This window comes from Pinus tabuliformis, chromosome 3_2, assembly GCF_031772625.1.
Source record: "Pinus tabuliformis cultivar Carrire ecotype Pingquan chromosome 3_2, CPIR1, whole genome shotgun sequence".
NCBI lineage: Eukaryota > Viridiplantae > Streptophyta > Pinopsida > Pinales > Pinaceae > Pinus > Pinus tabuliformis.
Window position 1 is genome coordinate 1,092,054,667 of NC_142302.1, and position 17,036 is coordinate 1,092,071,702.

The 17,036-nt window shown below is 40.7% G+C and overlaps 1 protein-coding gene across 2 annotated transcripts in view; it reads right to left on the bottom strand.

Moving 5' to 3' along the window:
* Positions 1-226: 226 nt before the first annotated feature.
* Positions 227-17,036, bottom strand: part of LOC149184478 (SNARE-like superfamily protein) — a 240,074-nt gene continuing 223,264 nt past the window's right edge. For both annotated transcript variants that reach the window (XM_089417518.1, XM_089417517.1), the window contains exon 4: positions 227-676. In XM_089417518.1, coding sequence (XP_089273644.1) covers positions 480-676 — 197 coding nt within the window. In that variant the 3' untranslated portion in view covers positions 227-479. The remainder of the gene's footprint in view (positions 677-17,036) is intronic.

Sequence of the window (17,036 nt, forward strand, 5' to 3'; positions counted from 1 at the left end):
GAAAACAAGAGGAATAAACTAACAAAAATGAAAAAAAAAAGGCTTACCAACAGCTACTCGTGTACACTACAGCGTAGCAATCACTATAGAGCTTTGATGTGTTTTTATTATATAACAAAAAACATAGCAGTTATGTAACTCGTGTGCATATTTCTAGTAATATAACTTACATAAGCTGTATTTTAACCCAAAAAAAATGAATGGAAAAAGCCTTGCACAGTAAAGATGAACATGCATGGACTAATCATCGGCCAGCTAGTGAAGTTTACATTACAGCGTAGCAATCACTATAAATCTTCAAAAGCCAAAGTATCCAGATTCCAAACATGTTTGATGTATATTTGTTCTTAAAAAATAAGAGCAGTTATGTTACTCTGGTGCATATTTCAAGTCATATACGCTGTATTTTTCAACCAAAAAAATGGTAAAAAAGAAAAAGAAAAAACTCTGCACAACAAAGGTGACCATACATGGACTAATTACCGGCCAACAAGTGCAACTTTATCCTTTCGGATAGCTTGTGCCAAATTAAGTTCAAAAAGCTCGCATCTGATTGGCATTTCTATTTCATAAAAGGGATTTTTTAACACATAATCTGTGTATAATTCATATATTGTTTTAAGCAGAAACTCGATACCCTGAGTGCCTGGCTCAGTGACCACAAAAAATTTTGTTCCTGCAAGACAAATGATAAATAACGATGCTCAGTGACCACAAAAAATTTCATTCCTGAAAGACAACATAATAAATAACCATGCTTTTGATTGAAATGCTATATCGTGTAAGAACCTTTTTGTTACCATGAATTAGCTTGAACAGTCTTCTACAAGCAGAAAAGAGAGAAAAACAAGCAAACTGTGTTTAAGGCAAAAAATGCAGCAAGATTTATTACATATGGATATATTTTAAGGGAATAAAAGGCAGGACTGCAGCAGAGATACACAGATTCTCTAAAAAATAGCAACGTCGGAATTAGAGAGGAAGACCAATTGGTCTGGTCTCTAAACCCATCAGGGGAATATGTTAAAATTGGCAACTAGGGCCAAACTCCATGTGGGTCATCTTATTTATGGCAGCTGATATTTTTCTTGGATTCCTCTCATCGAGAGGTGTAGGATTGATCTAAAGATCATCCGATTCCGACATGTATTCATGGAGATATGAATTTATTTATGTTATTTGACAATTTGTCAAGGTCGGCCAGCAACCAAATTACCCCAACTTATCCTCAACGTTGCATTATAAATAGAAGAGGTCTTCAAGTCATTTTGGACACACACACTTCTCCTAAGATCTCTCTCCACTCGTTTGGGTTTGGTGGCTAGAGAGATCAAGAGGGAGAAGCCCTAGACGCAGTGGAGGAAGGGTTCTATACGCAGTTGATGGAGGAAGCCTAGCCGCTGTTCTAAAAGGAGATCTAGCCATGCCCTAGCCGCAGTCACAAAGAATGTATAATCGCAGTCTTAGAGGTGCCCTAGTGCCCTAACCACAGGCCTGATCCGCAGCTATTGAGGAGCCCTCATCTGTAGTCCAAACAAGGAGACCTAGCTGCTATCATATCTAGCCCTAGCTGCAGTCAAAGGGAAGACTCTTATTCGCTGTCAAAGGAGGCTTAATCCGCAGCTAGGAAGATGCTCAATTCACAGTTCATGAAGGCCCTAATTCCGCAGCAAATAGACTCCCATACGCTGCCCTAATCCGCTGAAAGGTGTAGCCCTTATCCGCAGCAAAAGCAAGGTCACCTAGCCACAGGCAAGAGAGTTTTAGACGCTGTCCAGAAGAGGCATATCCACAGCAATCCGTAGCTAGAAGGAGGCCCTAATAATGCAGCCTAAAGAGAGGCCTCAAGACGCAGTTAAGAGAGACTCTAAGCCACTGCAAAAGGAACCCTAACGTAGCATGAATTGCTGTAGGTGACAGCGTTGTAATAAATGTTATGACTTGGCATGAGTTAAGGATTTATTTGGGCCTGCTGGAAGAATCTGAAGCTACAGCTAGCTGCTTTGCAAGGCTGCAAGCCATAGCAAGCAGCTAAGGCTGTTCTGAGGTAGCATTGCAGCGTACATTGATTTCAGGAGGCAGCGTGGATTAGGAGAGACTCTCCTAGGTGGACTGCAGCCCTTGAAGGGCTTAGTTGACTGACAGCATGGAAGGTTACAGAGCTTCTTCTTGTGCCCTATCTAGAATTGCAGGAGCAGGCAATCAGAAGTATATTGCAGCAGCATTGATGATCAACTAAAAGGATATGCTACAGTACTCTTCGTGAGTGTTTGAAGTCTGTCAGTGCTGCATCCTAGAACAGTCATCATTATCAGAATGATGGACTTACTGCTGTTGTCATACAATATCTGATTTGTATATTTGTACTATCTCTCTCTCTCTCCTGAACTATTGAAGAATATAAGAAGAATTGATCAAGGGTTTCCCCACATTGGGGTTTGTCCCTGGCTGGTGCCACATCTTGTGTCCTCTTGTCTTGGCTTGTCTTCTACTGTTTATGTTTATGTTCTATCTGCACTTTACTATCATGCTGATGTGATTGCTAATCTGAATAATGTCATTGGGCTAATATGAAAAGTTGAAGTAAAATGCTCTAAGCATAGAACATACCTAAATTTAACAGAATATGTACCAAAATGAGGACATAAGGCTCTCACTGAGGAGGGTAGAGAGGATGTACATGCTTGGTAATGAAAAGGCATTTCGAAAATATGAGTCCTTCAAAATCAAAAATCTTCATGTGGTTGATCTTGAACAACAGAGCTCCTACCTGGGATATTCTGCAAAAAGGATGTATTGTTGGGGCCTAGATGATGTAGTCTATGCCAACAGGCAGAAGAGACAAATGCTCATCTCTTCATGACCTGCCCCTTTACATTAGAAGTTTGAAAGGAAGTGAAAGGGTTGATAGAGCACCAAAATGTCTATAGGTAGGTATTGAAGTGGCCTTCTGGAATTGCTGTGACAACGAGGCCTTAAAACAGCTTAGAGCCCTCTCCTTAAAACATGCATGGGAAGTCTGGTTGGCCCAAAATTTGAATTGTTTGAAAACGCACAAACTTTTCCTTTAAAATGAGTTGTCCAAGCTTTAATACATACCCAAAATCTCCATTCCTGGGGCTTTATTTGATGGATCTTCACAAGAAACTCCACCTAGGGGTGGAGCAGTTGGAATACTGTATATAACTCCAACAAACAGCATTTCTTAAGGCAGGCACTGGCCAAAAGGCCAACAACTCGTGAACTAATGGCTTTCAAGTTGGTCCCCTGACTGGCTCATGAGACTGGAACCTCAAACATTCAAACCTTTGGAAATTATCTGCTAGTTATTGAATGGATGCAGAAGGAAATTGCTATGAGAAACTTCACATTATAAACTCTTTATAATGACATTCAGTAGACTATATCAGTCTTCTAACACATTTTCTTTCCACATATCTACACGGACAGAAACAGGAGTGCTGATGGACTTTCTAACGATGGAACAACACTGGAACATGGAACCTGGTTGGCATCTTAACAGATGGAAGGCACTGGCTCAGAACATGCTCATGAAACATAGCTCTGAAGATGTATTTTATTTCAGTTTCACTCCTTTTTCATGTATCAAGATGAGATAGTATGGTGTTCAGTCAATCAGCAGGAATATGCCTTTGTTAAAAGTTCTTTTCAGCTGTTGAATAAAAACTGCCTTGAGGAAAGAAGTTGTGAAAATTTTAGTAGATACAGTCACAGAGCAGGTTGATGAACTTTGATGATCCTTTCAAGATCAATATAAGGCTGTAACAGCAGATTTTAGGAATGCTACAAGCATCTGCCTTATTGTAATTTTTTTTTATTAATAAAATTACACTTTTTTATTCAGTGAAGGAAAAAAATAATATGGAGATATTGAAATGCAAATAGAAGAGTTTGCAAAGTCACACAAGAGATACAAGAAAAAAACCACATCCATTTTTGCATAAAAGCTATAGCATTGGGTACGAGTGAAAATCACAACAGATCTTGCAAGATAACAAATGTTACAAGTTTTTATTGCTTGTGCACTTAATTACATCAAGAATTGCTTATCCATTTGAGAATGTGTGGTCATCCTCGTACAAAAATTAAAACCATTGACACCATAACGGTTTCACAATGACACAACCTACCATTTATATCAAGGGATCTCTTTGAGAACATTATGAACATGCATGCAACATCATGGAGACAGGGTTCCTGGAACATACTGATCTGAATCTTAGGGTGGCTTACGGCAGTGCTGCGAACATCGCGATCGGGATAAAATCGGCGAGGGTGCAGAAGAAGAAAAAAAAATCGTAAAAAACAGGGAAAAATCGGTAAAAAACTGCAAAACATCAGCAAAATTAAAAACAAAAAAAATAATACAAAATATTATTTTTTTTCAATTTTTTTGTATCTAAATCATCCGACAACATAAAATTAATGCACTGACACATAAATATAAAAAGAAAACTAATATATAAGATGTGTAATAAGACTAATGCTACATCGCACATGATAGTAAATCATGCCTTGAATCCTAAGTCCCGACTCAGCGTCAAAATATCAACAAAAAATATAAAATGTATCTCATATCATGAGTCATATACAATGAAATGAACCACTAAGTAACTACTGATTTCCTCTACCCCTCTGCGAGAAAATGTAATAGCTTTCCCTCTAGATGAAGAAGGCACTAGGGCTGGCATTAGACTCTGATGTCCTCTAGAAGAACTAGGAGATGGAGGAGGTACACCATGTCCTCTACTATTGATCATGGTAGGTGGTGTCACCTCCTCCTCCTCCACTCTCTCCCCTGCAGCTGCTACCTCCTCCTCGAACCAATTAGGGGCTGATTCCATGACAGGCCTCTCGGCCTCAACCCTCCATGCAGCAGTGGTGTCAATCCCATCCAACAAGATGGGCTCTACTTCAGGTGGCTTCTGAGGTTGCCTCACCCACAATCGAAGATTATAGTAGAGTAGCCCATGTAGTTAAGGTCCTAGGACTGCAACCTGTATGAGGGTCATAAATTATAATTTCATAATTATAAAAATAATAAATTAAAAATTTTATTATTTAATGAATTCAAAATATTAATTTGAGAATTATTAACCTGTTGCGCTTCTTGACCTGTATTTTTTCAAACACACTCTAGTTGCGCTCGCATTTGGAGGAGCTACATGTTTTGGTTGAGCACTCGAATGGCAAGCTTTTGGAGATTGGGTACTCTGCCACCATAGCTTCTCCACCATGCATCTAAAAAAAAAATGAAAGTTGAAGAAAAGTATGAAGAGACAATGAAATTTGAAACAAACTACCTGGTATTTTGGTTGTCCTATCATGAATAGCCATGTCAAAGCTAAATGTTCCACTGACCATCCTGTATATTTCCATTTCTTCAAAAATTTCTATATGTTTTGCTGGAGATGACACCATCTTCTGAACACAAGTAAAGAATCCATCCATGACCTCGGCATCAAATGTGAAACCAGAGTAAGAAAATGTAGGGTTCAGGTAGATCCTTGTAGCATGAATGGGACAATGGAGTGTATTGTTCTATCGCTCATCAATCACTCTCCATATCAATTGTTGTTTCTCAAACCCCTCATCCCCCTTATCCTCATAATAGCTACGAATGGATTCTTTGGCCCTATCCATGGCCTCATACAAGTAGCCCATTGCGAGCTTGTCTCCATCAACTAATCAAATAATCTTTACCATAGGTTCAATAATGGTACACACGTCCTACACTCTTGCCCAAAAGCTTTCCTGGTATGAAACTAGCCTGCATATGGCCTCTCCCTCTAGTTTGTAGCGATATGATAAAGCACGCCACTCCTCTGAAAGAAATGTTCTCTTCACATCCCATTACCGCTCAAACTAGCAAGGGACCTAAGGGGAATTCCTAAAGGGAAACTGCTAGGCCAAGGGAAACAAATGGAGTCTCAGCCCACTGTCACCTCAACTAAGGCTCCCTTCTATTTACAGACTTTCACCAATGGGAGGAGTTCCGATATGTATGGAGTCACTAATGAATGATAAGTCAATGGATATGAGTGACCCACCCTCTTTCCTATAATTTGAAGGATAAAGATTGGTAGCTTTGTAAGCAAGGTACTAAGTAATCTAGGTAAAGGAAGAGAGGATTTGAGGGTTAGGTTATGGGATAAGACATGTAAAGGAGTTTCCCAATCCATAAAATCCTTGCTAGAATTGGTATCCCGGATGGTTCTTGAAGAATGGTCTTTTAAAGGAGTGGAACCACAAGGGGCCAAGTGGACCCGGCCTAGGATATGAGGAAGGTATGAAGCAACCAACGATACCCTAACCCTAGACAAGGTGGGGAAAGGATCAAGAGAAGAATTTCACTTGAAGGTGTTGTCTTGACCCTGTGAGGTCCTAGCCTTGGGGATAGCAGGGGAAGTTTTGATACCGAAGCTAGGGCTTGACTTTTCTTCCAACTCCACTGTCGGAATGGCTTCAAATTTGGAGGCAAGAGGAAATGCCAAGGCATGAGACGCTAGGAGATAGAATTTTTTTGATGGCTAGCTTGCCGGGAAATTGATGCCCTAGTCACCCCAATGTGGCTAGTACCGGAAGAATGTGAGAAAATGTGGATTTTAGTGACCACCCTTGGTAGATCAGTGTCTTAATCTTTGGGAGAATGGAGTCTACGTTGAGTAAGAGTAGAATTTCTTGGTTCCCAGTCAAGGAGGCCCCAACATCACTTTGTTTGCCTTCTAGGTCAAGAATAAGCAACCCTGCAGCTTTTATACTTTGATGTGCAAGATAAATGGCTTGTCAACGTCAAATTTTACCCCTAGGAGATATTTCTCCTATTACATGGCCCATACGTTGAAGAAAATGCTATAATAGAGACATATTCTACAATATTAAGCAGTAAATGCATGCAGAAATTATGCCCTAGAATAGTGAAAATCCCAATCCAACATATATGACAAAAGTAAACAAGAATAACATCAAAAGCACGTACTTACATGTAATAGAGTATATCCATCCATTCACAATTGACAATAAAGAAGCTCTAAGAGAAGATAGACCAATATCCACACATCAAAATTCATCCTCCAGAAAAAGTACGAATTCTTTAAAGAAGAGAGAGATCCAAACCAAAGTGATGATGAGAAATGAACTCATCTCACTTGTATTTATACACAACTTAGGAGTTCGAATTAGCCTCATTGGCCTACATAAGCCCCAAAAATAAAATAATGTTCTAATAATTCAACTTTTGGTGACAAACCCACCAAACTAGCTGATAAACGAAAAAGTAATCCTCTGAAGAGGTCAAATAATACTCTATGCATGTTGTAGGGTCCTCTAAGAGGCCTGATGAGGTCCATGGGTGCCACAATGAAGAATATGACCCTCAAAAGCAGTGGACAAGGGGTTGGCCTCTTGTAATAACTTGTGGTGCTCCAAATGACATGTGGGGCCACATGAATGTCCTCATGGGTCTCCAAACAAATCGAAGATGTCTGTAGATAGCCTGCAAGGGCTAGGATGATCGGTAGGTGATGCCACATCATCGTGCAAGTCCTGGATCATCTGCCAAGTGTATGGTATAGATTTGGGGCCAGTTGGGCATGATGGAACAGGTGCATCCTCCTCGTCCAATAAGTGCAATCTCTAAACAAATGTGGGGATCCATGGAATGCAATCTGTTGTTGTGGAGGCCCATGGCTCTCAATGCTCACCCTACATGTGCCAATGTAGCCCTCTGGAGGATTAGGACTCGGTATAGGGAGACCAAACCTAAGATGGAAACCATCTGCAATCCTGCATAAGATCCAATGTGTCCCCTAGCCTTCCAGTACAACAAGTCATTAGGGAAATCAAGTAAATGAGCTTACCTATTAATGGACCACAGGTGGCGACTTCATAATGGCCTGCCCTTCCATAACGGGATTCGAGATGTGCCAATGTCTCCTAAACTCCAAATGGGGTTAACCAATAATCCTATTAGGTGGTTTCTACTTCTATAGGGGATAATATAATCAAGGCACATCCTTCAAAAGGTGGTGGCATGTGACAGATAGGTGAATGAAATAGGGAATGAGAAAGGGCAGTTATGGGTCACATGCTAGGGTACAAAGGTATCTAATAACGGAAGCCCACACTTGAGTTTATAACATGTAGGAGGGAGCAATCATGGTACATGAGGTGCCTTGGCCTTGATTTTTCCACCCTTCTTTTTATGTCTTTTGCCTTTTTCTGATTTTCTTTGATTAACTACTCAGAGCTGAAGGGGTTAGAGCATGATGTAATCATGGTACATGAGCAGTGAATTCCCCCTTTTAAGGTGGGGCAGTTCATCGCCCACTAGGGGTTGGGACAATCATGGGTTCCTGTATGATGAAGAAGGCTCATAGAACCTGTAGGAACCAGGGTGATGGCCATGATGATGGGGTAGAGCTCATGTATTGCCTTTTGCCCACATGCTAAATGTATTTGTCCCAGCAATCTTTTGCATTTTGTGGTACATTTTCCTGTTGAATGTGGCCATATATACTTTTATCTTTCTTGTCAGTTGCATCAACCTCTGGGCTTCATTCCAAGCCATGACCCAAGGTGTGGGCAAGGAGAAGGGGTAAGCCAACCCTATGTGGACCGAATGGAGGAATGTGGACCCAAGCGAGAGAAATGATGAATGGGGTAATATTGAATGGAAAGAGGGTAATATAAGCGGATAAGGGAGCAGGACCAGCAACCAAAATTGGGGTTACCCGTGAAATATCATCCCTGGGACCAAATGGTCAGTAAAAGAGTTCCCACGGGACTAGAATCCAAGGTTAATTCCTAAAAGGGGTCTACGGGACAAAAGCACAAACCTAGCCCATTCTTTCCACCAAATCCCCCCATTAATCCATGCCCAAAAGTTTCCATGATAAGCAAACTACAATACTCAATTTCTAAATGACAAGGCATACCTTTAGATTCAGGAGGCCCACCTTCAAACATACGATCATGGCAGATGGGCGAGGGATCACATGGCTGGCTCTGGTAGCAGAGAAAATGGCACAATGAGCTAGTTAGTGGCTGCAAGGGGTTGCTGGCTACCGGCCGAGGACCATCTTGGATAAAAAAAATCTCCTAGGGATATTACCCACAAAATGGTGGGTAACACATGCCATAGAATTCATGAGAGATTGAAGAGATAGAAGCTAGTGGAAAACCGTGTAATAGTAGGGTGCACCAAATCCTTGTTATTGGTGAATGTTCTCATCAAATGAAGCACAGATGCATGATTATATATCAATTTTGTAATGTTTTTTTATGGTTCGACAATATCCCTGACAAAAGATAATTTTTCCTATGTCCTCCAACATCAAGTCAATATAGTGTGCAACACAAGGTGTCCAAAACAAGTTAGGATGCCTCTCCATAAGCATCCCGTCAGCAGCAACATCATTTGCAGCATTGGCTGTTATGGCCTGGACAATATGTTGTGGACCTACCTCCTGAATGAACATGTCCAACAAATCACATAATAATTGTACATCTTTGATATGTGCAAATGCATCAATAAATTTCATAAAAAATGTCTCTTTGAGACAATTAACCAAGAAGTTAATAAGGGTTATACCCTTTTGATCAGTCCAACCATCTGACATCACAGTGCATCCCATGTGTGCCAATGATGCCCTACATTCCTCCAACTTTACAATGCAATCGGCCATTTAACTTTTGAAGAATAGGCCCTCCCAAGTCATTATAGGAAGGGGTTTTGTACCCGGGCCAACAATAGCAATAGCATCATGCATAGGCTAGTAAAATGGATTGTTCCTAGCAATGCTAAAGGGAATGTCACTCCATAGAAAACACCCACCCACCAGGTTGTCAGCTTCTTCCTTCTCCTTTTTTAAGAGTTGACCTGATAGATGGTTGTGTGTGGTTCTAGGAACAAAAAATGATGACGCAATTATGGGGTTGGTTGTAGAAGTTGATGCTGAAGAAGAACCACTCTCATGGTCAACTACCACCACTCCGCCCCTTGCCATTTGAGTCTTCATAGCTTGTTCAGTTTGGCTTACTCCATATCTTTTAATGATTTGGGGGCTTTACAAATGATTTATGCAGTTGCACCTAGGCAAAGTCCTACTTCATTTACCGAAATTTATGCAAGGTGTAATTTCAATCAGAATACTCCCCCTGTCATATGCTTCCCACACAACTTACAACTCAAATTTGATCTATCAAACCCCCCATCGGGTTCACCATATTCCCACAGAGGGTCCAAATGTCTTGGCATGTTTGTTGAACTCTTAATGTAAGATTGAACCTAGGACACAAGAAGAATTTAAAAAAATAAAATTAACAATCAACATTTTGAATTTTTGACAATAAAAAACCCTCTCCACTCAATGAAACAATAATGGGAAAAAAAACACACTCCCTACCCTAGCAAAATCATGGAAAATAAATGGATTATTTTTTCCCAAGGAAAATCAAGGAGAAAACGAAAAATAGCGTCATATTTGATGCACATACCTAATATTCGTAGCCTATTGAGGAAACTCGGTCCAAAATTGAAATTTGTTTGCTTGGGATCCTAAATATTGTCGGTTTTCTCCTCTCTTGCCCTAGTAGATTCGTTCTCCTCCTCCTTCGCTCTCTCACTTGCCCTCTATTTGCAAAATGAAACCAAAAAACCACAAAAAAAACCTTATAAAGTCATCGTTCTACGCATCAGCGATTTTTTAGCATCAACTAGCGATTTTTTGGTGATTTTTACAATAAAATTGCTAATTTTTCACATAGAAAAAATAGCCCAATTTTATTGGTCGATAAAATCGTTGCTTTGCAAAAATCACGATTAGGCAATTAAATCGCTATGTTCGCAACACTGGCTTATATTCTAAGTCTAGATGTATAATATATAAAGTCGGATTTTTATCTAAAAAGGAACTTAATGGATATGTAACTGATGAAGTAAACCCTAATTAAAGTTGATTCCATCAACGAGACACCTTATAAGAAGGCAATAGGAAGAGAGAGAAGGCCGAGAAGGAGAGGTCCCAAAATTTGCCTCATTGCATGTAACGGTTCTTAATGGAATTCCTCTTCTCCAATTCTTGCTCTCCTCCTCTCTTCATATTTTTGTGACGTATTTAGTTCTTGCATTGTATCAATGTTCTTCTGATCAATTTCATAGCAAAACTATAGGTTTTCTCTCGTCCTCTCTCGACATCCAAGCCTCCTGGATCTTACCCCCAAAGATCTGGATCATTGGTATCAGAGCAAGTTACCACTCTTTGGGAACCAAAGTTTAAAGCATATTTCAATTTCAAAGTTTTGCAGCAATCTCCAACCTCCTTTTGGCATCTTTGAAGTCCATTTGTTGGGCCATGCATTGTAAGTATCAATAAACATTACAAGGTTTTCTACCCTCAGATCTTCATTCACCATTGCAGGAGAATTCTTACATGGATTAACTACATCCATTGGTCTACAACACAGAGGTTCCATAACTTCTTAAACAACACATGTTGCTCTACTAACCTTTGGCATCCTTTGTGGTCCTCTACACATGGTATTCTCACATTCATTGTTATTGCAGATTTATACAACCATGCCATAGCTTAAAAAAATTGTATGCAACACATAGAAGATTGGGTGACCTCATTGCAGCCATTTCTCAACTTTCCAATGTTGGTATGGCCACCATAGAAGCACATTAATGGATGGAACACAGGGCAGCGAACTTCATACAGGTGCCACGATCTCTACAAAGTACTTCAAAGGGTGCACAATAGCTTATTTTATAGGATTTTCTATTAACTCAAATGGGTTTTTTTTACAAAATTTGATTTCATTTCCTAGTTTCAGAGATATCACCAATTGAAGTTACATATCAGGAATGATTTTCTCACTCCACAGATCATAACAAAGCAAATATCTTATATCATAAGAAAGGTATCTTTAATACCTCAAATGGGTCTTTGACAGAATTTAACTTCATCATCTGTAGCAAAAGTTATGAACAAAGTTGCAGCAAAAGGTCCACTGCTAGAAAATTTTTAAAATGAACCACGATTATGGGTAAATCACACAAAACACTTCTCCAAGTTTTCCATTGCCAAATCAATTATGGGTTAACCACACAAAACCCTTCATTGGCACTTGGCACATTGTAATCATGATGGTTATGTCTCATCCACAAACCCACAGTTATGAGATAACCACACAAAACCCTTCTCTTCATTGGCTCCTTGCATATTGTAATCATGACGGTACATTAAACATAAAGGCTCCCTCTTATTTTAGCATGGGTGAATGATGGGGACCATCATTTTCTAGGGGGGAGGTGATCCAGATTGGATCATTATATTGTTTGTCATCCATCTCAATGCATATGGAGTGGAAAAAGTGGAGGAATCAGCTCAAGGGGCCCATTTCAACGATGGGACCTAGTTTGGCAAAGCAGGTTTTGAAACCTTCCGGGAATGTTTTGAGGCATCAAACGACGTTTTTTGGGGGTAAAACTTTGTCGCTTTAGCACCGCACCCTTTCATGCTATTCTACACACACAGATCCTTCCAACGGCGCAAGAAGCGCGTCAATTGAGCTTTGTATGCAAACGTTATGCCACTCAAAAGTTGACCTTCCTGTTTTAACACAGTTCGTGAGGATGTCGCATCAATGCCCATTATTCATGGAAAAGGGGCTAGCCACATGATTATGATGTAAGATTCTAGAAGAGTCTATATTGTAACTCTAGTTAAGAGTTGATGTCGTAAAAATTAACCACTAGTAGGCTATCGGGTTTTGTTATAACTGGGCCACTAGGAGAAGAGGCACTACATTCTTTCGAAGGCATTTTGTTCCATAGTTGAGCAAAGATAGTCAGGAGAGATAGGAGGTAGAGCACATAGAAAGGATATGTGCACTGTAAGCAGCCCACGGGTCATAGGTATTACTTCTTTATACCTGCAGCCATATTTCCAGACAAAGAAAGAGAGCGAAGTGGCCTCACCTTCGAGTTAGGTTTTCTCCAGAAAGGGTTTCCCACAAAGCAAATTTTGTGTCTTATGTGTGTGTGTGTGTGAGATTATTTTGTCGTTCTCTACTTTTCTAGATAATTTCCATTCGCATGCACTATGTACAGTAAAATGTACAGATCTAGAAATTAAATAAAACTATAATAGTATAGAATCTCAGATATTTTAATATAATATTATCAAATTTGTTGTGACGAACTGTCCAGTGGAATATCCACGACAGTTTACAGATCATTTGGTATCAGAACCAATTCCTTTGGGTAGTTGTGGAGATTGCAAGGAACTAGATCGGCGGGGCCGAAAATCATAAAACCCTAATCATGGCCGACGAATTTGTAAACAGACCTCGTGATCTTGCAGAGGTGAGGTTTTCCCGGCTTAAACAACAAGTCGCGGATAAAAACCACAATGTAAACATCCTCATGGTAGCCCTAAGCAATAATCTAGGGATATTTGGAGAAGATGGGGGTTTGAATGCAGAGGACAAATCAGAAGGGGGATCGGGAGATCAGGAAGACATGAAGAACTAACCGAAGAAAGAACCAAGAAAAGATAAACCCAGTTCGAGTGTCGTGAATCAATCCTTGTTTAAAATGGAAGCAAAAGTTGATATCAAGTCGTACCACGACAAGATAGACGCTCTGAAGTTGAACCATTGGTTGCAGCAACTAGAAGTTTATTTCAATGTCCATCAAATCGAGGAAGCGCAATAGGTCTCATTCGCACGACTGAAATTAGAGGGCCATGCACTGACTTGGTGGGAGAGCCACACGGAAACCTTGAGGTTGGAGGGACAACCTCCAATGACTATGTGGGAAAATTTCAAAACCCTCATTCAGTCAATTTTATCACATTAGGTACGTGGAGGACCAGTGGATCCGGTGGCATTACTTCAGGCAAAAGTCAGGCCAAAGCATGCAGGAGTACACCATGGAATTCAGGAAGATGGCTATAATGTTGGGTATCTCTCCAAAGAACCCAGATGTACTCCTCAAGTATTTGGGGGGTCTGCACCGCCATCTACGTGAACAAGTGATGTTATTCAAGCCCAAATCAGTGGACGAGGCTTGTGTACAAGTGCAATACCTAGAAAACATAGGCCTAAAGAGAGTGCAATCAAATGGACTGAAGCAGAAGGAGCAACAGGATGCCTCTAAGGAGGGGAAAAGATAAAAATATGGCGCCACAACGCACCAGTGTAAAGATCCCAGCAACCACTACAACATTGATGGCCATACAAAAGAGAAGTGTTGGAAGTTGCATCCAGAGCTAAAACTAAAGAACAAGAAGAATTATAATAAGAAGAAGAATCTCATGGCCACTGATTCGAGCAACCAAGTTGAAAGAAGCTCGGATGTGGATGAGAAGATCATCTGTACATCAATGCAGAAGGAGGTGAATCTGAGTAGCCTTCAGCAGCAGGAAGAGAAAGAAATAACCAAACTCTTCCATATAAAGATACTGGTCAAGAAGACAAAGATTGATGCTCTATTTGACTCAAGATCATAGGCGAATCTCATCGCAACAGAGTTGGTCAAGAAGTTGGGGCTGGAAGTTTGTGATCACCCAAACCCATATCCATTGGGATGGGTAAATAAGGATGCAGAGCTAAGCGTAACAAAACAATGTAAAAATTGATTTGCGATCAGCGCTGATTTTATTGATTAAGTAGACCTAGATGTGGTTCTCCTGAATGTATGTGGAGTCGTGTTTGGGAGTCCACACATGTACATGCGTGATGCAATATTCATGAGGAGAGCTAACCAGTATTGGCTCATCAAGGATGGAAAATCGTTCATCATCAATGCGCACAAAGGCAAGTCGAAAATCCCACTGGTAAGTGCCAACCAAGCCAAGAAATTGATCAGTTCCATCAAGAAAAATGTTTTATTGTTTAAAAGAGAAAGTCAGTCTGACGAGGAGTCAATAGGAGGCAAGGCATCCCTGGAGGGGTGTACTAAGACACAGAAACAACAATTGGAGGAGTTGTTACAAGCATACAGGGATGTGTTCCGAGAGCCTAAAGGATGACCACCTAAGAGAAGTGGAGAATGAGATCCAGCTATTGTCAGACTCCCCATTGCCAAATATTGGGTTGTACAGGTAATCTGCTATAAAAGCAAGTGAGGTGAAGAAACAGTTGCAGTAGCTACTGGAACAGGGTGTCATTCGACCAAGTACATCACCACGTGGGTCACCCATCATCATTGTGTCAAGGATGGATGGGACTTGGCGGATGTGCATAGATTACAAGGCATTGAAAAAAATCACGCTCAAGAAAAGATACCCCCTGCCGAGGATAGATGATCTGCTAGATCAGTTGCAGCAAGCAAAGTACTTCACCAAGTTGGACTTGAAGTCTGGCTAACACCAGGTTCGAGTTAAAGAAGAAGACACATGGAAGACCGCCTTCAAAACTAGAAAAGGTTTGTATGAGTGGTTAGTCATGCCATTTGGCCTATGTAATGCACTAGCTACATTTATGAGATTAATGAATGATGTACTATGCCCTTTTATAGATTCGTTTGTTATTGTCTATTTGGATGATATACTAGTATATAGTGCTACCTGGGAGGAGCATATGTCACATTTGACACAGGTGCTGGAAACATTGAAGAAGCACCAGCTGCTAGCAAATCTCAAGAAGTGTGAGTTTGCGCAGCAGTCTTTGGTGTATTTGGGGTATGTGATCGGTGGAGGAGAAATGAAGATAGATCCTTCCAAGATGGAGGCCATCATGAATGGTCGATGCTTACTAATGTTTCTGAGGTCAGGAGTTTCATTAGGGTAGCACAGTACCTGAAGAAGTTCATAGCCTCATTTTCAGTGGTAGCAGCACCGGTCCACACCATAACAGCAAGTGGCAAGAGTTTCCAATGGGGACAAGGTCAACAAACGGCTTTTGAATAGCTAAAGAAGAAGATCAGCCAAGCACCAGTCCTGGCACTACCAAACTTCCAGCGCCCCTTTGAAGTGGAGAGTCGAGATAGATGAGTGAGGGTATGTTATGGGAGTTGTCTTGATGCAGATAAGAAGGCTTGTATACTACCATTATGAAGTATTTCATGGGCAGTTCTTAACTACCCTACCTACAACAAGGAGCTCTATGCCATGCCGCAAGTTGTGAAGAAGAGGAAGCACTATCTGATGAGAAAGGAGACTAATCCACACAGATCACCAGTCGTTACAGTACTTGCAAGCCCAAAGTAAGCCACAACAAACCAGGCATTACAAGTGGATGGGGTTTTTACAACAGTTTCATTTGGTGATCAAGTATAAGAAGGGAAGCACAAACAAGTTTGCCGACATGCTGTCAAGGCCACCACATCAAAGATTACAGCTTTGGGGACTCTTATGCACATGGAGCCATTCACCCATGATGCATACAGAGAGGCATATTCAGAAGATGAGGACATCAAGGAGGTGTATCAGTAGTTTCCAAGACAGAGTCATGCGCACGATGGCAACAGCACCGTTGACTACCATCTCCAGGATGGGTTACTCTAAAGGCTGGATAAGCTATGTGTTCCTAAAGGTGAGCGTTTAAAGTTGATCAGAGAGGGTCACACCTCCAAAGTTGCAGAGCACTTTGGTGTAGAGAAGATTATGGCTAAATTGCATAGATATGTGTATTGGCCCAAGATGCAAGAGCAGGTAACTAGGTTCATAAGAGGATGCATGCTTTGTTGTACCAGCAAGCCTAGCAACAGGAAATTGGGTCTATATCATCCCTTACCTGTACGTACTCGTCCTTGGGAAAGCATTTCCATGGACTTTGTGGGAGGTTTATTGACAACCAAGAAGGGACATGACTACCTGTTTGTGGTAGTTGACAGGCTCAACAAGATGTGTGTTTTGATGCCCTGTAAAAGACCATCAGTGGGCAAGAAGCAACAAACTTGTTCTTTGGACAGGACTGGGTGTACTTTGGGATTCAAGGAACATCATTTTAGACAGGGATACAAGATTTCTCAATGCATTCTAGACTACATTGTGGGAGAAGATGGA